This window comes from Halichondria panicea, chromosome 3, assembly GCF_963675165.1.
Source record: "Halichondria panicea chromosome 3, odHalPani1.1, whole genome shotgun sequence".
NCBI lineage: Eukaryota > Metazoa > Porifera > Demospongiae > Suberitida > Halichondriidae > Halichondria > Halichondria panicea.
The window spans coordinates 4515880-4540135 of NC_087379.1; the positions used below are offsets into that span (position 1 = coordinate 4515880).

Here is a 24256-nt window from a genome sequence, read left to right on the forward strand (position 1 = left end):
AGATAGAAGAACAACATCAGCTGTTAAACGAAAGAACAGCAAAGCTTGTGGGAGAGCTAGATATGCTGACTCAGCAAAAACTGAAGGATCTGGTGGCACAGACTCAAGTAAAACTATCCGTATGTTTGGAATATGCTGAGGAGTGTCTCAAAGGCACTGACAGTGGTGAAGTATGCGAGCATATTTCCACTATTCAACCGGAGCCAGAGATAAACGCTATCATGGAGCTTAGTTACTAAAGGAAAAGAACCTCTCCAAGCAGCATGTCGAGATTTCCTAGAAATTGAGCATGGTGGTTCGTTCAGCTTTGAGAACAGCCTCACGACAGGAGATGGTCTGAAAACTGCTGTAACTGGAGAAATAAAAGTTGTATCCTTCCAAGCAATGACCAAGAATAACGAAAAATTCAAAGGTACACTGGACCTCAAAGCTGAACTTGTGCATATCGAGACAAAAAAGAAATTGAGATGTGAAGTGGTTAAGCAGCAAAATGGTAAACACGAGATCAACTATCACCCTATGAAACGAGGAAAGCATGAACTACATATCACTGTCAATGGGGACGCAGTACGAGGCAGTCCATTCCTAATATCTGTAACATTGGGGAAATTAGCTAAGCCTTCCCGAGTTATATACGGTTTGGATGGACCACGAGGCACTGTCTTCAATAATAAGGGACAGTTGATCGTTATTGAAGGTCCTTTTACACAAACTGTCTCTGTATTGACACCAGAGGGTGAGAAAATACAAACGTTTGGACAGCTGAATGGTGCATTTGGAGTAACGGTGGATAAAGACGACAACATCTATGTAGTGGAAAGTACTAATCGTCGTATAAACAAGTTCTCATCGAATGGAGAGCTTGTGGCAGCAGTTGATAGTCCAGGCAGTACCACGTGCACTGGATGCCTGTTTGGTATCTGTTATAACAGAATAGAGAACAACTTGTATGTGCTTAGCTTTCCTACGATACAAGTTCTCTCTACTGAACTAAAGTTCGTACGATGTTTTGGCATATCTGACAATGGAAACTAATCATTTAATAGTGCAGCATATGGAACCAAATCATTTAATAGTGCAGCATTTGATAGCGCCAACAATCTCTATGTGACTAAACGTAATCGAGTACTAGTCTTCAATGCTGAACGTCAATTTTTGAGAGCATTCTCACAAAAGCATGATAGTCAGGACCAGGATAATCTCTTTGCCATTGCCATCGACAGCAGTGACACAGTGTACGTGAGCAACAATTGTGTTGTGATTTTGTTCACATCTGAGGGAGACTACATCACCACTTTTGGTGTAGGTGGGTGGAAAATTTGGTGGGAAATTTACGGACTCTCTATTGATTGTAATGACGCAGTTGTTGTATCTGATTGTAGCAACGGCCGACTGCAGACATTTTAAACAAGCCTACAACTGAAAAGTGACTGTTATTGCTGTTATTGCTTATAATTATAGTTTACCCATAATTATAGTTTACCCATGCATGCATTTTGTTGTTGTCTCCTATCAGTTACATGTAGCAGCACGAAGAAATTGTATAATGATGAAGTTATTCTCTTAATTATTCAATTACACAAGACCACAGGCAAATAGAACAAAGTAGCCTCAACTTCCCTAACAGCATAATATACAATTGAATGACATGATGTACTGTGCTCATCACAAAATTCAATGTACAAGGTAGTATACAATACAATGTAGGTGGCTGGCTATTGACTGATTGATTCAGTCACATAATTATATATAGCTGTTATAAATTTTCTAACCTTCTGCACAATTTCAAATGTATATGATAGTCATTAGTTCTATGAAACACAACTAATATTATAACATAACTTGACATTCATTAATTCTAAAATGGAGTTTCACTGTCTCTTTGCTTTCGATTTGTAGTCTAAAGGGAGGGGTGTGTGTGTGTGTGTGTGTGTGTGTGTGTGTGTGTGTGTGTGTGTGTGTGTGTGCGTGCGTGCGTGTGAAACATGCAGAGAAAGAACTATTGCACCGGTACTGTACGAGGTTTTGCAAAATATTTTCAACATTAAAAAGGAGAGCATTCCCCATTATGTGATTTACCACAGATAATGTTACAGATATGCGGGTACTACAGTAGGTTAAGCGATATAAAAAAACGCTCAACCCCTTCAACACATTTTTTCTGGTGTTGCAAAACCCTATATAGACTAGTAGTAAATGCCTTACCGCTGGCTTTTTGTAGACGGTGCTGTAGGCATCTCTCAAGAGAGCGTACGGGAAACAAGATTCCAGGAGATCCCTGGTGAGGAAGGGGGACTCCTCCACAATCTGCAAGAGTATGAGACAAGTAATTTAACATAATAACGCTACACCCAGGAGTAATAACCACTATCACTAAATCTGACCTGACACTGACCTACAAAACACACCACAGTTACATCAAAACAGTAAATTTTAGTTACAAGCCATGAATTCAATGGAGAAAGATTCTGAAGAGACTGCAACAGCCTTCAATGTGGGTCAAACTAGCCATAACTCGAGAAAAAAGCGGAAGATAACAATCTGACATAGAGTCAAACTAAAGTGACTGTGTCTACTTACCAGGTCTAGAAGAAGGTAAATGGCCTCTCTTGCTTTGGGTGCATCCTTTTCTTTTTCCGTCTCTTTGGCAAGTGTCATGATACGGGAGCTGGTGAACTGGAGGGCGGAACATTCAGTTACAAACCAAAACCAAAACCAACAATACAAACATAATATATCAGCAGTGAATGGTCACAATTAAGTTTATGATGCCCAAAAATTGATACAGTTTTGCGCATGTATATAGAGAGCACATGTACATACACTACAAAAAATGTGATTAACATGAAAATAACTGAACAGCTAGTCAGATTTCATAGTTAGTGTCGCACACTTACCACTAAGAACTCCTTCATTCTGTCCTTCTGTTCCTTGTCCCCATAGTAAGCAAAGATTGCTCCAGGCAATGACGTGATGGCGACAGCCAGACAGTGAGCGTTGTTCTCATGTCCCTCAAAAAATGGTAGGTAGGTGGAGTCTGGCTTAAAGGCGAGGTCGGGCAAAGTCACACCCAGGAACACCATGTACAGGCTCCAAATCATGTGGTCTTCTTTAGACTTGTCTGCATGGGGAGCAATAAATTATTTTGCTAAGCTAGATCTACTGCACGTAATACACACACGTATGATGTTAAATTGTGTACATGTAGTTTAAGTTGTATTATACATGTGTACACGAGATATTTAAGTGAGAAAATGTGAACTGTGAACTATGTGATGTCCAACTCACCACACTGTGATCTGAGCGCACTATAGAGAAGGGGGTCCACATCACAAGGCACACCAGCTGCAATCGCCATTTGATCAGCAACCTAATGGTGAGACAATGAGCAGCTAATAATAAATACATGTACTTGTATAGGTAGGTACCTCTGTAAGGGCGCAACAAAAGGACTAGCCTCGTCCTGAGGCCAATTCGAAAACGGAATGAGAAAATAGGCCTGCATGGTTTCCTTTCATTCAGATTCAAATGACTATTATTACTTCTGTGCCATGAACAACTTAGCAGGAACTGTGTTAGGCATGTTTTATCATGATGTGCTGCCATGTATCTTATCACAGTAATAATCATGTGTTGATTGTTGTACAGTTCAGATTTTGTCTGACTTACTTCCCACCTTTTGTTCTATGAACAACTTAGCAGGAACTGTGTTAGGCATGTTTTATCCTGATGTGCTCTTATCAGTAATAATCATGTGTTGATATTGTACAGTTTAGAATTTTTCACTTTCCACCTTTTGTTGTGGATTAGCCCCCTGGGATCTGACTGATTTCTAGAATATTTTGCAGGGTAAAAAACCTTTGGGAATGAGCCAAATCAGCAGAAAATTTGACCCAACTATTGCGTTCTGGAAAGGATGTATTTACTAGTTAGGTTTTGCAGATTTAATTGTTACGAATTGATCAACCCTCGCAAAGTTCGCAAATGTTTAATGCTCGCAAAACATTCGGTATACATACCTTTGTTATAGTTGAATTCAGTACTAGTAATAGTTGCATTTCATTTTTGAATTAATGTTTGAGTCTGAAACAATAGGAACAGCCTACATGTAAATACTTATGGTTGTGAGAAGAATCCAGCAAACTGGGCCTAGTAGCACTTTATATTTGTCTACTAGAAGCTTATAGTAGCCCAAACATCTGCATGACGATCTACCCTCTGACACTGGAAGCAGCGCTAGCATGCTCCCTGTCTGCAATATCTTTGCTATGATCTAGCTAGTTACATGTATAGCTCCAGCATGCTCCCTGTCTGCAATATCTTTGCTATGATCTAGCTAGTTACATGTATAGCTCCAGCATGCTCCCTGTCAGCAGTATCTTTGCTTAGCTACATGTACAGCTCCAGTAATGGTGGGTATTACATGTACATAAGACAGTTCACGCTCAGACACTTTTCGTTTCTTTAGAGAAAAATAGGCCTGAGGACAAGGTTACAAGCCCTTGCTCTAAGGAGAAATGGTAACTACACTATGTATCGTCAAACTTGGTTTGGTAAAGATCATCACACACACTTTCAATATACACGTACTGTATAGACTTACAGTGGAGGTCTTGTCCGGTAGGTTCTGTTTGAAGTCAACAATGGAGCTGAGTATGAAGGGCACTCGTTGGGAGAGCACATTATTGAGGGCTACCAGGGTCAGTTTACGAAATGCCATGATGATGCCCACAATAACCGTACGGGCCAGTAGATCCTCAGAACCTAGGCTCCGGAAAAGTACGTAAAGGGTAGGCTGTGCTAACTATTGCTTCAACTTACTCTTGACTTTCTTGATGACTTCATAGTATATCTCGGGTTTGTCTCTATTGCTATGCAGTGCGTGGAGCGAGTCCTGGTTGGCAACCACGAGCTTTTTGATCTCTTTCACCTGACCACTCACCTATTAGCATGTGTGGAGAGAGTAGCCATGCATTAGAGCATTTCTACGTACATGTACATGTACTCTTGTCACCCTTTGGATTAGTGCCTAGATACTAATTGGCCGCACACAGTGAAGCACGTCATCTTTCAGGTATAATAGTGTGTATGGTAAGCAATGCAGTACAGTGCAATACCCACTCACCTGATCCATCAACTTCTCTCCTAGGAAGCGAATACCGTACGGACCAATCACAGCAGCTAGAGCCTCAAGCTCTGTGTGTGTGTGTGTGTGTGGGTGTGTGGGTGGGGGGAGCAAAGAGGGCAGAACTCAACACCTTAAAAAGGACTTAGACACTATTTTTACATGGCATGCGCATAGCATAACTATTTCAGGAGCAGGGTTATACATGTACATTAGAGGTCCTACATGTATCATTACTAGCCTACATGTAGGTTCAACATTGCTGATTTCCCTAAGGAGCCCGCCTTCTGCATAGTCATCATGCAGTTCTCTTATCAGTAATAATCAACATTGCTGTGCAGTTAAGATTTTGACACATTAATTTTGTCCAGTTATCATACTTTTCAGGCAATAAATAATTCAGGACCAGGGTTAATTAGAGGTCCTACATGTACATGTATGAAGTATTTCATACAGCACTATAAGTATACATGCTTTAGAGTACATGTAGGTTCAACGTCTAGTTGGGAGCAATGCAAATATTCTGAAATGGTATTCACCAAAATACGTACCTCTAAGGTCAGTGAATTCCTCGGCTTTGAATGCATGGACACCTTTGCTGACAAAGCACCTCCGGCTCCTGCTGTAGCAAATACCACCAGCTGCCACCCTCTTCAGCAGTGTGTTGGTGTACCTGTGAGCAATACAGCAAGCACACATTGTATTTATACATGTACATAAAAGATCATTATACTCGTCCTATTATGGGCTGCATAACTATATGAAGCATTGTTGTAAATTCATATGTACATATAGAGACATAATTTTTATAATGGTACTTGTTATTGAGATTCAATAAGGGCTCAACGAGCACAAACAGACTATTCAGTGATACATAATTCAGTGTCCAAAAACAACACAAGTGTTCCTTTAAACACACACGTACCATCCGGTGTATGCTGATGCTATGGTAGACTCCCCCTTGCTGTCCAGAGGCTGGGTCTCCTGCAGTAGCACTGCCGTCAGCACGCGAGTCATATCTATGTTCACGTAGAGCTCTAGTGTTCGCAGAGACGCCATGTACGACTCTATACGAGCCAAGACCTCTGACGGACGAGCTATCTCCTGTGTCTCTGAGTTATAGGAGAGCATCGAGACTACGTGCCTGTGTGTGGGGGGGAAGGGGGTGGTCAGTAAATAGAAGCTGTATATAATATAGTTACACGATTAAGCAACTCCAAAGTGTTGAAACGATCGTCAGAATATTTCTTATGTACGCATCTAGACACAATTAAAGCATAGTTGCAAACATTAACCGTTAAGTGAGTATTCATCTAACACAAGAGACTCACTTCATGAAGAGGTCCTCGAGATGTGAGACGAGGTACTCCCTCGGTACGAACGTGTGCTCCCAGGCCGTGATGGAGGGGAAGCAGTTGACGGAGAACGATAGGCCCACCAAAGTCTGCAGTACGCTGTCCACTCTAAGGGGAGAGAAGGAACAGGGTGGGGTGTAGGCATGTACGAGATAGGATATTTTGATCAGTAGTAGGTTTAAGTATTAAAGCTCGTGTATGAATCAATGAAATTCCTGCGGGAACACATAAATCTCCACATTTATTCATCATGCATTGTTACCTGACAGTCTCCTCCCTGGTTCTGCGATAGCTCTCTTCTCCCGGCTGTGATGGAGTTTGGACGGCCACAGCTTTTTTCTTGGTCAGCTTGTGAGCATGCGTCTGCAATAATTAATCATTACCAGATAAAAGAGGTTTAGAGTGTCCAATGACATAGAATATACCATCTCATGATAAAGTATTTCTTTGTGCCGCAGTTTCAATGGGACTATACCAGCCTCGACTCAATTTAATTGTACGATATAAAAAGATGCGACACGACAGCTACTCGCATAAATAGCATTGGTTAGTTATCAAGCATACATTTCTAGCACTAAATGTACATTCAATCAAGAGGGCAGAGTATGTGTAGATAAACGAACAGAATATCAATAATTTTAGTACATGTGTTACAACTATATACCCGGAGATTTTCAGTGCATGCAACGCCCAGGTACATACTACAGCACTGACTGTGTGTGTCACTCACCTGGTTGTAGTAAGAGCTGGCATTGGCAACCTTTAGCTGGTCGTCGAGGTTCATCCTATCTGAGGACAGCTGGCCCAACACCAACTTGACCTCCTTGGCTATCAGCTCCAGAAAGTGGTTGACTGAATTCACAGCCCGATCACCAATGTTGATACGCTGTCAGTGTGCATAATTATAAGTGTATTATTAAATTCGAAAAGGTAAAAATAACAAATAAACTGTCTGAGGAGGCATGCAGGCACTTCCTCTTAAAGGAGGTTCTATGAAGTTACCCAAAATGTAATATCTTCATACACACAATACTTTATCACAAAAAAATGCACATGTACATTGCGAACGCCGCTAACTGCTCACCTCCTCCGGACAAAAGGGGCTGGTTGAGTTAAGGAACTCCCCACAGATGACCGGGAACGCTATGATGTAGCGGACTTGAGACAGGTTCTTCATGCAACGATTGAACTCATTCTCAAATTGACGATAGAAAAAGCTGTGGAGGGAATATACGTATTGTGCATCAATATACATGTACTGACACTACCTGTATAGGGTGGTTAATCAGCTACAGTTAACAATAATGTCTCTCCTTTGCAGTAAGGTTGTCCTTAGACTAGTGTTTAAAGTACGGTGCCTATACTTTGGAGGTTCCATAAAATTGTACATATACGTTCTATTGTATGCGCATTGTCTGTGAGCTTAGGCAAAAACACGACACAGTACAACCTACAAGCAACTCCATGCATGCTCACTTTGACACACTATTTTAACAACTGTGGTGAACCCAGAACCTTACCACATGAAGGAGAGGTCCGTCTGCTCGATGAGCAGCTCCTGAAAGTTGTCCACCATCTTGGAGTGCACCACCACCCCATTCATGGCCGGGGCAAGGTTTCCGTTCTCGTTGTCCTTGAGACTGTGTGTCGTACGTGGGGGGGAGGTAGCATGAAAGAGTAGTCACACACAAATACACCAAACTGTATCATGAGCAGCATATGGCTTCCAAATTCAAAAGCGAGAGCAAACAATTCAGGATGAACAAAATCAAACAAAATTTAAGTGCATGTATGCACTCCATATAAAATGGACCACAATACCTTTTCACTATACCTCAGCTCACAGAACTAACCACTCCACACACAACACCTCACACCCCATACCTAACACTCACCTGAGGGCAGCTTTGTTGACAGAGGTGAGACACTGAAATCGAAACCAGTCTAGTCTGAGAGCCTGGAAGTCAAACTCAGGTCTCTCCGCGTTTTCTTTGCCCTGGAGGCGTGCCAGAGTGTCCACGAACGAGGTCATCAAGAGGGACTCCTCCTCTGGACACACTTGGATACCCTATAGATATATATACAAGTATAAAAAAGCCGTAAGTGGACATATTATGTTCTAGACAAATAAAAAAAAATAGCAGTACACATGCACATGTACATAGCCAACAAATGTATGCATGACATGCTTGCTCACCATGACAACATTCCTCATAAGCTGTGCGTCAAAGCCTGACATGTACCTCAGGTAGTAGTTGAGTATAACGCGATGGTGCTTGTTAACCAGAGCTAAAGTGAGGGTTTAACAAATAGTAACTCTAGTTTTGAGTCATTTTAATCTAGAAACGTATTGCGTCTTGGTACTACATACATGTACTGTAAAAGAAGCCTTTGAGGGTAATATCTTAGAACTACGTATGTTCTACTGATAAAATAGCATATAATGCACAATTTAAATTTCTGGTCGTAGTTCCGGAAGTACATAAAAAACCATTAAATGGGTACTTTTCAGTAGTGCAATGTTGAAGAGCAGCTCTGGGAGTGCCGAGTCACTGTAGTCGTCCGGATTGGGTCTGTGTTTGCTCTTAGGGGGTGCCATGTTGTTGTGCTTGAACAGCCAGAACACCTCGTCTCTGGCCAGCGTCAGTGCAGTAATCACCGTCACTGCCTGTGTGTGTGTATGTGTAGTATTATTCGGATAAAGTTTATTCCACCATAAAATTGTGTCACTCCTTTGTACCATACTATTTCGTGCATGGCTAAAGCTATAACATCCGGAATTCACAGTTGTAATGACACATACAGACACTTGTCTATTGTGTAAGCTTCTGAGGTAATTTCAATAGTCAAATCAAACACACCATACACATTACCATGCCCGATTCACCTGACCACCGTATCACTATGACTATAAATGGGCTCATTTGTGCCACAGCGATAAATAAACTTCAAGGGGCAAAGCTCATCTTATTAAATACACTAATTCACTCGCTAGGTTGATATCTTTTGCCATAAACACAAATTGCTAAATGAATGGTATACGATGTGAGTGTGTGTGTGATGTGCTTTGAAATAATATTAGTCCCCACTATCAAAAGTAAAAATTCCCAAAAACGGGTGTGACTATAATGTTGACAATTAGTATTTGACACCAAATAGGAAGTCCCAAAAATTGGCATACATGTATGCATGAGCTTTAGACCCAACAAAAACACATTCCTAATGCAATCCCACGACCTCAGTATAATTATGTGACATTAAAGTACTTACTAGTAAAGTAGGCCCATCAAACGTTTCACAAATGACACTACTATAATGAACACTGTCACACATTAGTTGACACCCATGCATGCACGGTATAAGGAGTTACTACTATTGCACCAAACCTATAATTTTATCAGTCTAGTACTCGAACGTGCATGCTGCAATCCTGCATGATTGGTGGCAATGAAACAATAAACAATTGTTACAAACTTAAGGTACAAACCAGAGGAGGTTGAACGCACATCATCATGGCGCACCCATTCTACACTGTATGTGATAACAGGAGGATAATTATGAGGAGATGGAGCATCATGTGATAACAGCAGCATAATTATGAGGAGATGGAGCGTCTTACTACACAGATTCCTTATCGTCCTACTGTATACAAACATTGCCATAATTATAATATGTTAAACCGCTAAGTGCTGCTAAGATTATTCATTGTACTCACTATTATTAGATCAAACGTTAAAGAATACATTTGGGGTCAAAGGTGAAATGCATAAGCTAGATCAGTGTAGTACAAAAACTGAACACCAAAAAGAAAGGTAGTCCAACCTCCTTTGCTGAAAGTCATAACTTTTACATGCTCACACAAAAAAGTCTGAAAGTGTTGAAAACTTTCTTCAGCTATATGTGGCACCTGATAAGTCCTCGTGCCTATTTCATAACAATTTGGCTCTCAATAGTCTCAGTATGTAGCATCCGTCTTGGAAAACACACAAACAATTCTCGGTTGTTGGGAAAGAGCTAGAGGTACATAGCGTTTTTTTCGTTTTAGAAGCCTATGTCATAGGCTATGTACTAAGACAGCCTAGCTAAGTAGTGCTCTGGATCACACATGTCCTCAAGTATGGAAATGAAGTGTAAGTTAATCAGCAGTTTTGTTATACTGACAGTAAGACAATTGTTTGTCTCCTAAACCGTTTCCAGCCTGGATTTTCTTTCCACGTTGGAGTAGACAGCCTCAAGTAAAACCGGGGCAACACGGATGGTTAGTCGAGGTCACTTCCGTTTCCAATCTCTCTTTTCCTTTATCTTTGCTATAACGCAACACTATTATGGCATCCAAGTAAGCAGGCTCAGATGTCACTAACAAACAAACCAACAGACTAGTATACCCGCTGGCCGCGGCACGGCCTCCCTCGGGTAACTAGACCTAAATCAGTGTAATGAAAAAGCTGGAGTATATGCATGCACGGTAGTCCAACCTTCTTTACCTTTACATGTTATACTAAAAATATGTCGAAAAGTTTATTCATTATGTAACATTTGTTTTGGAATCCTTTTAGCAGGTAATTTAGGAAGGTGCGACTACTACTAGACCGCCTCTGGCTATACCTGCTGCGTCTCTTACACGTACCTCTTGCAGCAATAAACAGTGGAAGTTCTAAACATCGAGGTGCCTATTGGATGTATTCAATTGGATTCTTAAAATTAAGAGAAAACGTGATAAAGCTTGCATGATGGTGGACGCCTGTCGTCTAGCCTCCTCTGGGTAAAAACATTATCATCACTAGAACACAAGTACAAATTGCACTATGGTACTAATTACCCTACATTTCCCAAACAACACCAAGAGCAACACTCACTACAGAACACAGACATAAGCCGAAAGTCCCAATAATTGTTGATTATACAAAAATGTATTCTTAAATAGCTAAAATTTCACCAGTAGTCAAGTAGGCGCTACTGAAAATTCCCAAATGTTTTCAGAACACACACATAAGCCGAAAGTCCCAATAATTGTTGATTATACAAAAATGTATTCTTAAATAGCTAGAATTTCACCAGTAGTCAAGTAGGCGCTACTGAAAATTCCCAAATGTTTTTCATAATTATACCTGATAAAAGGAATGCACTCACACTACATGTATAAGTGAAGGCTATAAAAATGGCATGGATGCACTCAAGCTGTATACACACAACTGAAGACCGCTTATCAGTACTACTACTAAAGCAATGCAATTTGTTGTTCTTTCCTCATTTCTGTTTATGCTGGGCATAGCCCACGCAGAGATTGCCATGTCTCCAACAGATACGGCTATCTCCACTATCAACAAGGCTGCACAACTAGCATCAACCATGACAACTACCGACACTCGAGCCAGGAGATCCGTAAATCTCAGACGACTATCCAATAAAGAGTTCAATCAATGTCAAACAATAGCTAATAGGGTTGGCTGTGAGACAGGCCTTCAGGAGGACCTTTACACTCTGGCACTGGAATGCCAGCAGCAAGACACCGCTACTGTAGCTCAGTTTATTTGTGGAATCAATAATGAGAATGGTCTATACTGCGGTCAAGGATTGGAGATAAGCCAACAGTTTGAAGAAGAAACATCGTCCAATTGCCGATCGCTTTCATCTTGCTCATCCAGCTGTCAAAACTCGATCACCCGTATTCGAGACCAACTAGGCTGTTGTTCTGGTCACTGGACAAATTCGTTAGCTGGCAGCCAAACAAACCTTGATGGGGCATTCTGGTCAGTTTGTGGTGTGAGCACAGGTGAACTGTGCCCTATCCCAACATACAACTCCACCGTTACATCCCGATTTTGCACACTAGCCGAAACCAATCGAATCCTCTTCTCTCGCCGATGCATGCAGAGTACATCAGGAATAGCAGTCGAAACACTTGCTAACACTACTGGCTGTGGAGGAGTAGCCAAGATCCATGTTGAAATATGCAGTGTCAATTCTAACGGAGATTTCTGCAGTCTAAAAACTGATCAAAGTACGGTAACAAACATGATTGAAAACTGTGCACAAAACGTAGTCTCTGGAACTGGTTGTTCTTCCGTATGCAGATCTTCCATGATAGCACTTCGTAACGAGTTTGGATGCTGTATCAACAGTCTTTTCAATGGCACTACCATTCGAGTTGCTCCTATATCAGGCGCAAATCAAGTACTTCAATTCTTCACCAACAGTTTCTGGTCGAGATGCAATGTTTCTCCTCCTGGTATGTGTGAGAGCCCTCTGTTGTTGCCCGAGATTAGAGACAATGGAGGAGTCAAGACCAGTGGTGTGATCAGCATAGTGCTGATAGTTGCACTAGCTGCTTTGTTTCTTTGAGACACTAAAACATACAGTGTAATATAACTATGTAAGAACTACACACTTTATGTAAGAAAAATTAGTGCTGTGACTTTATAAATATTATTGTGATTAACTGATATCATGATTTGTTCATTCGACCACTAGCATATCTGTTTCTGAACAGGCACACAAATACACGCAGCTAAAGCAGGTCTCTGAAATTTTGCTCTTTCTATATGCCATGACTAATATAGGAGGATTGCACTACACAGTATATGTCACAAGCATGCATAGTATAAGTACTATTAGAACACCTAGCCAAGATTAAGTGCTTTAAACTGTGTGTCGAGGGTGAACTCGAGGTTAACGTGGCGCAAGAGGCACAGCCGAGTGTGTATTATGTATTGAGAGTCCATTCGAGTGCACCAGCATTTAAAAATACGCGATATTGGCTAAGTGTGTTCTAAGGATTTAGTGCTGTCATGTGATCTCTAGCAGCCTGCCATTTGTACAGCTTGACCAGTGTTCTGTTCTACCTGGCTACATCTGAATCCATTTCTCAATTTACTTGTAAAGCACACTTAATTACGTGTGTGCATTAACAACTTAAAGCACACTTAAAGTGTTATTTGAAGCATGGTCAGATGACTAGGTGGAGATCATGAGATGAGCACTGTCAGTAATATATACTTGTAATAATTATTGTTCCATTCCAATATTACAAGCTAGGTTTATTCTGATTCAATAATTATTGTGAATTGAAAATACTGGATTGGCTCTGGATGTGATGCAACCATGCAGAGCTGGTACGCGGCCAACTATACCTCAAGATGGTTTATGGAAAGCAAATTAATGTGTGACTAGTCCCCAACCTTATAATTTATATAGCTTCAAAAACAAAATATGATATTTGTTTATGCGTTAAATATCGTGATTCGAATGGAAATGCACCAGGTCCCAATTGGGTGATACAAATATACACGACATGATAGCTGCATGCATGCTCACATAAATAGCATTAGTTAGCACGGCAACCTACATTCCATTAAGAGCAACCAACTATGCATATAACAGTAAGCTATTCAGGGGGTACAATGCAGGTTTTTTGACTAATGGCGTGCTTCTAAAAGCCACGTTTTTTAGCTTTTGTTCACTTTTTGCCGCTTTAATATCAAAATCCTAAAAAATGAAAGCACCGCGGGTGCTGATGCCTTGGTGGAGGTGCCAAAGCTACATAACATACACACATTGATTTATATCATTAATTTTGCTGCAAGCAACCGAAACTTGCATATCTATAGCAACTAGAGCACTAAAGTGCTAACCTTCGGCTCTTGACAGGATCTACAGCTACAGGTGTATAGCAACCAAAAGAGTGTTATACAATGCTGGCTAAGCAGCAAGAGGCAACATGTATAGTACATGAATTGTAGACAAGACTGAATATTAGACTCACAGCAAACTTACAAAGGCAGCAAAGAAGCCTGGAGTCTCTAATTTATAGCTCCTGTGGGGCATGCTCTGGGGCAGAAATAAGTCAGTAAAGAGGTATTTTAGCTTTCTACTTTAGTGACCCTGTTCCCTTGTTTCTGGTACGGGATCACCTCAGGTGTAAATACGTAGTTTACCTCGAATAAAGGCTGCGTGTAATTAGCTAGCTAGCTGCCAACGTGCAAGTTCAAGCTTCCATACCAAAACATTTTGTCAAATGTATGTAAAAAATATGTTAAAGTATGTTAAAGTTGTCCTCAAATATTTAATCTACAAGTATACAAATGCACTAAAAAGTGAGACAAAAACACACAATTCGTACTTCAAACGCTAAAAAAGAAGGAATTTTACCTAAAAATAATTTTAGTGTGCTCTCTATTGTCTAATCTAGCTATTACTCTTTCCAATGATACCCCACATGCCATTTCTACATCAGCTGGATACAGTGTTTTTCAGGCTTGAGTGATGACAGTTTTACCATTGACTGCCCCATACTTTACATTATAAATTTTTGTGGGAAGGGTGTTTACCTTTAGTATGGTGCTGTCTAGCCTTGAGACCACGCCGATTAAAATACGGCCTGGTCCTCTATTGCATGGGTGATAGTGCACATGCACAAACTGAGTTACCCAGAATCTGGGTAACTCGTATACTTTATAGTAAACCTTTGTAAAATTATACCGTAAACTAGTTTGTTTACTAGTTTCTTTCCGTATTATTTTTAACAAATACTTGTCTCCTGTGAAGCTGTGGCTTATGCTCTCTATTGCGTTGTCAAAAAGGCTCTGGCCCTCTATGGTGTTGTCGAGAAAGCTTGCACACTAGTCTGAAGCCAGAAGAAGTTCTCGTTTGTACAAAAACCAAGTTTTGTCTACAATAGAAAGACAAGAGCGCAGTTATAGTCCAAATAACGAGCAAGAAACTTACATTGTGAGTGTTGTTGGCCCTGTCTTAAGGTATTCATACTCTGTCTCAGCTTTTTCTCTTTTGCAGATTCAAAGAAGTATAATTATTGTCGATTTGATTGCTATTCTAGGATTACGAAGATGTGAATGACATCAAACATCAAAACCACAAGTATAATAATAGAACATTTGTTGCGTTAATTTATAAGAGCTGTAAGTACTTAAAGCAAGCATTCTTGGTATTTATAGGTATTTATATGCACCTAAGTACCTTCCAGAGGGCCAAATGAAGAGATATCCGTTGTAAAAGTTCATACAAGCTAAGAGTTTAAACGGTGGTATCTAAAAATACACAGAGAGCTATAGCTGCAACTGGCTTGACTTTTTCCGCTTCGTTTGGCCCTGCCCTACCTTTCTTTAATTGGATAGAGCCCCCAGTTAAACATTTTCTGGTTTATCCACACACTAAAATTTGACCCAAGAAAACAACTTGTTTGATGCTCCATAAAACATAGTGATAATGATATTCATACTTTATATCTTTCGCATAGGTGAAACACAATACCCTAACCTTAACATAGCACCTGTAAGGATTTTTCTAATTATGGTTTTTATTGATAGACCCAACAGGATATGCCTGATAACGCACAGTAAAATAGTGCTGACCGTGCATAAAATGCTTGCTGAGTCAACACAAATGAGTTGCCTCTATAATGATATTCATGCCTGTCATATGATTTTGTACCACGGACAAACAAAGTACAGTACAACAGGATGCACTGTAACATGGCAAGTACAGAGTGCAGCACAACAGATATGAGCTGTACCATGACAAGTACACAGTACAGTACAACAGATATGAGCTGTACCATGACCAGGACAAAGTGAAGTACAATAGGTATGTTACCATGACAAGTACAGAAGACTCTCGCTAATTCGGCTCTCCGAATTACGGTCACCTCGATGTAATGGTCGCTTTGTTTAGCACGATTGCTAGCTTGATAAAAAACTTGCCCTAAATTGCAGCCATCTCACTATTCCATATACTGCTTAGCTCAAACCAGATTTAAAATGTAATTTAACGGTTGGATATGACGTTTTAGGTGTGGTTCGGCAGATTACACTTCAATAGAGAGCATAATGATTCAGACAGAACCGCTATTTAACGGCGGTTACTTTTGAAATGCAGCCACCTCTCTATTTACAGATAAACTGCATTGTCCCAAGGGTGACCGAATTAACGAGAGTCTGTCTATACTGTAGTCCAAAGTGCAAGTGTGCTGAACCAGAGGAGGTACGGCACGAAGTGATGTCAAAATACGTAGAACTTCTATTGCGATATATTTATAACCACATAAAATCTAAATGAAGCCATAATTGACCACATAACTTCCGGGGCCGAACTCAACACAAATAAATTAGTACGGAACACAAGTATATAGCAAGGTATAGTTTCTAAATGGCTGAACACAGTGACAAAAATAAATAGTAGATATCTCGTCAGTTCACTCACTCCGATACCTATCGACTATAAATAGAACCAAATTATTATCATAATTATGGGCAGTAGGAATGAGAGGGCCTGATGTGCGACACTATAGAATGATATAATGTACAGTTACACATTGATATCATAATTACCTCAGAGAGGGAAGGCCATGAAATCACTACAGCAAGGAACACAGTCTAATATTCCATGGAGATAATCTCTAACAGGAAGTACACCCACACACTTAACAACATTCACACCCTTTGACCAGTCTATAAAAGTTGAAAAAAATTTAATGTACTCAACACATCTGAAGATCTCCTATCAGCACTATTAAAACAATGCAATTCGTTGTTCTTTCATCACTTCTGTTTATGCTGGGCATTGCCCACGCAGAGATTGCCATGTCTCCAACAGATACGGCTATCTCCACTATCAACAAGGCTGCACAACTAGCATCAACCATGACAACTACCGACACTCGAGCCAGGAGATCCGTAAATCTCAGACAACTATCCAATGAAGAGTTCAATCAATGTCAAACAATAGCTAATAGGGTTGTCTGTGAGACAGGCCTTCAGGAGGACCTTTACACTCTGGCACTGGAATGCCAGCAGCAAGACACCGCTACTGCAGCTCAGTTTATTTGTGGAATCAATAATGAGAATGGTCTATACTGCGGTCAAGGATTGGAGATAAGCCAACAGTTTGAAGAAGAAACATCGTCCAATTGCCGATCGTTTTCGTCTTGCTCATCCAGCTGTCAAAACTCGATCACCCGTATTCGAGACCAACTAGGTTGTTGTTCTAGTCACTGGACAAATTTGTTTGCTGGCAGCCGAAAAAACCTTGATGGGGCACTCTGGTCAGTTTGTGGTGTGAGCACAGGTGAACTGTGCCCTATCCCAACATACAACTCCACCGTTACATCCCGATTTTGCACACTAGCCGAAACCAATCGAATCCTCTTCTCTCGCCGATGCATGCAGAGTACATCAGGAATAACAGTCGAAACACTTGCTAACACTACTGGCTGTGGAGGAGTAGCCAAGATCCATGTTGAAACATGCAGTGTCAATTCTAACGGAGATTTCTGCAGTCTAAAAACTGATCAAAGGACGGTAACAAACATGATCGAAATCTGTGCACAAAACGTAGTCTCTGGAACTGGTTGTTCTTTTGCATGCAGATCTTCTATGATTGCACTTCGTAACGAGTTTGGATGCTGTATCAACAGTCTTTTCAATGGTACTACCATTCGAGTTGTTCAAATACCAGGCGCAAATCAAGTACTTCGATTCTTCACCAACAGTTTCTGGTCGAGATGCAATGTTTCTCCTCCTGGTATGTGTGAGAGCCCTCTGTTGTTGCCCGAGATTAGAGACAATGGAGGAGTCAAGACCAGTGGTGTGATCAGCATAGTGCTGATAGTTGCACTAGCTGCTTTGTTTCTTTGAGACACTAAAACATACAGTGTAGCTATATAACTATGTAAGAACTACACACTATATGTAATAAACGTTATTAAAAATTGGTGCATAATTATAGTGTGATGTACTTTATAAATTGATTAACTGATATCACGATTTTGTTCGTTCTACCACTGGAAATTCTGTGGGCAGACAAATACGCATAATCAATGGACTCTAGCTACATGTAAGGAGAGCTCTGAAGTTTTGTCCTATAATTTATAGGCTATACAAAAATAGTTAAAGTCTAAACACAAGTTCTAAACTAGTAATCCCCCCCTCCCCCCCCCCCCCCCTAGGATCTGGTAGATTTATTAATATTTGAATTGCTATAATTCTAATGACTTGTGAGCTAGAATTGCACTAGAATTGATCTCTAAGGCCATCAAAGATTCCTGGGCCATTAAGCTACGCCCCTGTAGTGTGCACATACATTTGTATCACAGTGTAAGCAACTAACAACATTCGCACGCTAAAACAATAGTATGGTTTCAAGATGATACTTATGTGCATCTGAAGACCTCTTGTTAGTATTACAAGCAACGTAATTTTTGCCATACCAGCAATAATAAATTATTATATACAGTGTATGAGGCACACTGATAACTCAATTATGGCTCACTCTCAAGTCGGATCTAAAATATAAAGCTATAATAATTATACTGCAAAACAACTAGCCTCGATTCCAGGCCAAGTTGTTTCTAGCTAGGCCTGGTGTTGATTGTATTTGGGCGTGGTTAGGAACCAAAAAACAAGAAGCAGACAGATTTACAAGAATAACAGTCGGTTCTAAAATGTATAGAGCTATAATAATTATACTGCAAAACACATCTAATACTCACATACATGTAGTTCGTTTTATGTACACATGAACTGACCTTTGGCCCTATTAGTCCAGGTGAGTCACCTAGCAGCTGGTTGAGTTCCGCCAGGGCAGTACGTAGGTACCGTCTCCTCTCTCGATGGAACGGGCCACTGGAGGGGAGGGGTTATCAGGGTGTCAATAACACATTTGTAGTTTTAAAGTATACAGTACGTGGAACCTCAATTATCCGTACACCTTCTAGAGGCAGGCCGGATAACTGAATAACCACTTAATTGACAAACAGCATGCTACATGGTTGTCTGCGCATGCGCAGAAGATAAGCAGGCATATCTCCATAGTAACAGCTGTAATATGCATTTAAAGGACACACCCATTTTCTAAAAGAAAATTGCCAAACTGAGGTTCCGGATAATGGAGGTTAACCTTTTGCGTAAAGACCGTTTAAAAGGTTTTCGCAGATTTAATTTCCGCAGAATAGCAGTTTGCATGCATGCAATATTAAATTCGTGGGTATAAATGTTAACGGTACATGCTTAATCAGCGAAAACCACGATCTTTATACCCTCGAAGTAATACGGTATGTAACCAGGAGTTATAAAACGTACCTACCATGGACATTATGATATAATCGTAACAGCTATAACCAAACAGATGAGACTATAGTTGCAAGCGAAATTGTACACTGTGTAAAGTAAATGTACAAGCATTACAAAGTATGAAGCAGTCACACAACACTCTTGATTCTTGAGTGTCAGCACAATCAACGTTTCCAGCTATACACAATACACACGATAGGCAAGCACTAAATGAACTCACGCATTCTGCATTGCTTGTCCCAGTGCGTCAGTTGCTTCTGATGCTCTTTTCCGATCCCTGTAATACAACAAAGTGTAATTAATAAACACGAGCAAACTAACTATACATAAAAGCCAGTGTACAGGGAGTTATGCTGTGACTGCAAGCATGGGTGTATGTTTCTCGCCTATACATTTACATTGTCATACTTATGTGCATGATATACAGACCTCTCGAAAAAGATTAACTTTTTAGCCTAATTTGTATAGCATGACACTGGACTGAGTGTAAAAAACTGTAAACTAGGAACTGTGCCCCTGAAATGCAAGCAGACTCCTTGACTCAATAGGTTGGTACATGTAAGCTATGAGTATCATCATGTACTCCTAATACAGGATGTCAGCCTGGGTAGGGAAAGAGTAACAATTAATGGCCATAAGGTGAGTGATGTTTAGGGGAGTTTGTTCGTTGCAATCAGAACACCACATTTGTCATGATAACAGCAGGTCCCGATATCAGATATTTGTTCTAGAGGGGATTACAAGGTGTCCCCCTGCCTCTGTGTGAAACCCTGACACTAGAATACCATAGAGCAGATCGACTCACTCTTTTGCCTTTGATTCTCCCAGTATCTTCTCGTAGACAGAGTGTATGGGGATACTCTCATCCCTGAACAGTGTGAGAGCGTAACCATCTTGTAACGCTAGCTTCCAGATGTCACTGGCCCCAGGAGCATTCAGCTGACTATAACACAGTAAGAACCCAACTGTGTGTGTGTGTGGGTGGGGGGGTGTCATCTAAATGGTACATAAAGGAATACAATTTGCAACAGAATCCAAAGTGTATTACGCAAAAAATGGTCATGATAACTGAAGAGGAATTAATCTGTAAAAGTATAATTAAATGATGTACAACATCGCAGTAGTATCACACCAATTTTGTACTGTACTGTACTGTACTGTGTACCCACTAAATAGAGAACAGTACAAGGTGCGTTGTCAGACCAACGCTCACTCACAGAGGATCCATCGATGTATGGTCTCCAAAGAGAGGAATTCGCAGGGCAGGTTCCCGCTGAGGGTGGGCTGGAGCATCAGCTGTGGCGCCTGACTGAGTGAGAGGACATTCTGTTTGCGCAGCTGGTCCGCCGGAAGGTTACGGTTCAGGTAGATCTTGGGCAGTGACATCAGTGCTTGGAGAACAACCTGAGGGTAGTGGGTTAATTTGTATACAGTATAATGGTCGGTAAAGTCTTTACATGTACATGTAGCTAAAAAGATAATGTACATGCAAGTAGTATTACATGTACAAGTACGTCATAGTACTTTGTAATAATTGTAACTGTACACCTAGTTATGCTAGAAGGCCACAAATCCCCATATGTGTACAGTCATATACTTTATACATGTATCTCATTCACAATGCAACATTTCTACGAGTATTGTACAATTTACTGCGAGTACAGCAATTCTATTTGACACAGACTCTTATTGTATTCATTGTTAATGCTTTGCGTTTTAAAGTATCCAGGAAGAGCAACAAAGTCATCACGTACGTATATATATCTGTAATAAAACAGCCACAAATATGAAACAATATTCTTAACCAGTGATAGTGTAACAGTGTGTGAACTGACCTTTCCAAGCGGTACGAACTCCTCGGTCATCTTTCTGATGGGGTGGTCATAATCGACAATCATCTGTCCTAGTCGGGGGAAGTGGGAGTCCATCGATCCCCTCGTGTTCTCGTGGGCCACATTGAACAGACCTGTAGCGAGGGAGACAACTATTCATAATAGGTCTTCGTGGTGCTACAGTCAATAACTGGTTATGTTGAGGCTATCCATGCTGTAAATGCAGTGCTATGGCAGGCAGGTGAGCACTCTCAGAATCACAAACAGACAACAACACAAACAAAAACATTTACTGGCTACTATGTACGCGGCTCAAGTTAACATGTACGCACCGACAATGGCCCTCCTGTCATCGACTTGCCCCATGAGGATCATGATGGAGGCGTACAGTACGACTAGGTCCAATAGGGAGCGGGTCAGGTCATAGTTCAGCGCCTGTGGGGGGCAGTACATGATAAGAGTGAGAGTAAGAGTGGATCTACGTATCAAATAGGAGGAGTATTTGATTTTAGAATTTACTTTCCTAAAAGAAGCTTTAATAACGTAGGATTTAGGTTTATTCTTGGGACTTCCCCTTGGGCTTACCTACAGTGTACTCAACCTCCAGTACATGACACACAATTACAGCTACTTTAGTATACTTTATTCAGAAAAACAAGCCAACACTCACAAATTAAGTACGTATCAGTTGAACGTCTATTCCCTTTTAATGGATTACTGCATGAGAGCTAATGGTGTATACTCAACACCCACACAACTCACAATATCAAAGTGGAACTGTGACGTGGCGAGTGAGGTGATCACTTCATTGGTGACGTCTTTGAACTCCATTACATCTACAAACGTGAAGTAGTAGTTTGGCAGTTGGGAGAGGATGTCCTTCTGGAAGCTACTAATGGCCGTCAGGTGGCTCTTGTCCTGAGAACAAAGGTACATAAAGCTGTTAGGGGCACAAATAATAGCGGATACACAGTTTAGTAAGTGACATGTCGCTTGTACTAGAATCAGCAAGTTGATTGGCTTCTAACTATTCACAGTAGGTAATGACGTGGTGATTAGCGAGGTTTCTATATCAATGCCCAATACTACTTGTGTGAATCAGGTATTACATGTATGTACATGCATGAATACTGCTGCGCCACATACTGAAAGTAGATTATTGCGGTGAAGCTAGAAAATATTTCACTTTTCAAAAATTGAACTTCTAAAAATCTAAACTAGGAGATAGCCCACTACAATGTATGTACAACAGAATCCTCTGACTTGTGTACATATTATACCAACACAATACCTTGACCAGGTGCTATGGCAACCTTACAGCCCTCTAGTGACACATGTCAGAAAGGTAGACTAACAGGGGCTTCAATCCCATAATACTAAGCCTAAATGACAAATGTTTGTAAAATGTACATGCCTCACAATGACATCATCATCCCATGGACGTTCAACGAGCTCTATAAATTCGTACAGTGCTTCAATTGTATGACAATACACTGTATACCTTAAGTTTAACAGGTGCTAGTACAAGCAGAGAAACTAATACACAAGCTCCATGAATATTATGTGAAGTTGTGCGCATCATCAACTAAGGTATCACTTACTTTGGTGTCGACATTTGGAAACTTTTTGACAATCTGCTTAGTGGCTGACTCCAGCTGCTTCTCTCCTAAGCAAGACGGACGAGTGCTACTGTCCGAACATGACTGTGTGTGTGTGGGGGGGGGGGTTAGTAAATAAGTGTGCATGATTCTTTACGCATAACAGGCCTGAGGGTTGTGTGCAATAGTATAATTATGACATCATACGTATTTACATTACACAATATGTGTGTATTGATCATGGAACTCCCATAGGTAATGAAGAGTATGTTGCCAAGCAGACCCTCCAAATAAGGAGATGCTGTACAAGAGTCAGAACAACAGTGCTGTTGCTCTAAGCTAATTCTTGCATATGCCACTGGAACTCGTTTCAGTATAAACGTCAACAACGTAGTGTCAGTACTAGACAATACTCTAGAGCCATCACCGATACTTTCAGACATGTCTACAGCTTAATACAATATGCATATGATGGTATACTGATTGATACTGTGCCCCGCCCCCACCAGCAGCAACACACGTGTAGTGTTGGTAATGACACTAGCAGTTGTAAAAATAGTGAGCTCAGCTCTCGAGAAAATTTGGGAAACGCATAGTCTTAAATAATGTAAGGCAGTATTACGTATACTGAATGGGGGTGTGTGCATGTGATGCGAAGACAACAGACAATACTAGTACAAGAATAAGCAAAGAACAAAGAATAAAGTAAATAGAGATAAATTTGTAATGTTATATTGTCCACTACATCAGAATTTACGGCCTCCGAGGACGACGGCAGGCCAAGGATGGTTTTACAATAATGCGTACTATACCAAGATGTCACCATAAAATGTATGTATGACCACACCCATAAACAAAATTGGGTTTACTCCTATAAATCTTGTAGCTAAATGTCTAGTCTATGGGCTCAGCACTAGGGGTCACTGACTATGAACCAAGTCATCAATTACATTACAGTGTTTAGTTACAGTGTTTAGACACACTCACCTTCTTAATGTTGTAGACCCTGGTTAGGATCCCCTGTCCTCGCTCCAGAAGGATGGTTAGCTTCTCAGCGAACTTCCTATCCCCCACAGAGGTGGCAGACTGTGCTCGATGCATTTTCTAGCTTGCTATCTACGCGCACGCACAGACTAGACCCCCGTCTGCTGATCGATTTTTTATAAACATTTACAGTGAGATTGAGAATCACGAGGGCTTTGACTAGTGGGCGTGGCCCGAACCTTCAATGAGGTTAGGCTCCACCCAACTACCAGAAGCCATA

At 40.8% G+C, this 24256-nt stretch overlaps 3 protein-coding genes across 3 annotated transcripts; 2 read left to right on the top strand and 1 right to left on the bottom strand.

The window, feature by feature from the left end:
- Nucleotides 1–1634: 1634 nt before the first annotated feature.
- LOC135333651 (nck-associated protein 1 homolog) lies at nucleotides 1635–24195 on the bottom strand. The gene is made up of 27 exons (XM_064528654.1): nucleotides 23980–24195; nucleotides 22996–23097; nucleotides 22157–22312; nucleotides 21727–21829; nucleotides 21398–21528; nucleotides 20780–20966; nucleotides 20368–20527; nucleotides 19783–19839; nucleotides 19019–19115; nucleotides 8986–9148; nucleotides 8678–8769; nucleotides 8376–8548; nucleotides 8001–8120; nucleotides 7565–7697; nucleotides 7211–7366; nucleotides 6743–6843; nucleotides 6457–6588; nucleotides 6051–6269; nucleotides 5677–5798; nucleotides 5126–5196; nucleotides 4822–4942; nucleotides 4604–4764; nucleotides 3289–3370; nucleotides 2898–3121; nucleotides 2581–2676; nucleotides 2206–2307; nucleotides 1635–1900 (listed from the first exon to the last, which is right to left on the bottom strand). The coding sequence occupies exons 1-27, from the start codon at nucleotides 24091–24093 to the stop codon at nucleotides 1859–1861; spliced, it is 3417 nt and encodes a 1138-aa protein (XP_064384724.1). The 5' UTR covers nucleotides 24094–24195; the 3' UTR covers nucleotides 1635–1858.
- On the top strand, nucleotides 11639–12950 carry LOC135333653 (uncharacterized). Its single transcript, XM_064528656.1, has one exon. The coding sequence runs from the start codon at nucleotides 11707–11709 to the stop codon at nucleotides 12820–12822; it is 1116 nt and encodes a 371-aa protein (XP_064384726.1). The 5' UTR covers nucleotides 11639–11706; the 3' UTR covers nucleotides 12823–12950.
- Nucleotides 16961–18272, top strand: LOC135333652 (uncharacterized). The gene has a single exon (XM_064528655.1). The coding sequence runs from the start codon at nucleotides 17013–17015 to the stop codon at nucleotides 18126–18128; it is 1116 nt and encodes a 371-aa protein (XP_064384725.1). The 5' UTR covers nucleotides 16961–17012; the 3' UTR covers nucleotides 18129–18272.
- Nucleotides 24196–24256: the final 61 nt, after the last annotated feature.

Excerpts from the sequence above, each read along its gene's own strand:
- LOC135333653 (XM_064528656.1), top strand. The coding sequence starts at position 11,707 with ATGCAATTTGTTGTTCTTTCCTCATTTCTGTTTATGCTGGGCATAGCC.
- LOC135333652 (XM_064528655.1), top strand. The coding sequence starts at position 17,013 with ATGCAATTCGTTGTTCTTTCATCACTTCTGTTTATGCTGGGCATTGCC.
- LOC135333651 (XM_064528654.1), bottom strand. The coding sequence starts at position 24,093 with ATGCATCGAGCACAGTCTGCCACCTCTGTGGGGGATAGGAAGTTCGCT. Across the intron at positions 21,529-21,726 it reads TGACAGGAGGGCCATTGTCG|GTCTGTTCAATGTGGCCCAC; the intron begins GTGCGTACATGT and ends CCCTCGCTACAG. Across the intron at positions 6,844-7,210 it reads CCAGCTCTTACTACAACCAG|ACGCATGCTCACAAGCTGAC; the intron begins GTGAGTGACACA and ends TAATTATTGCAG.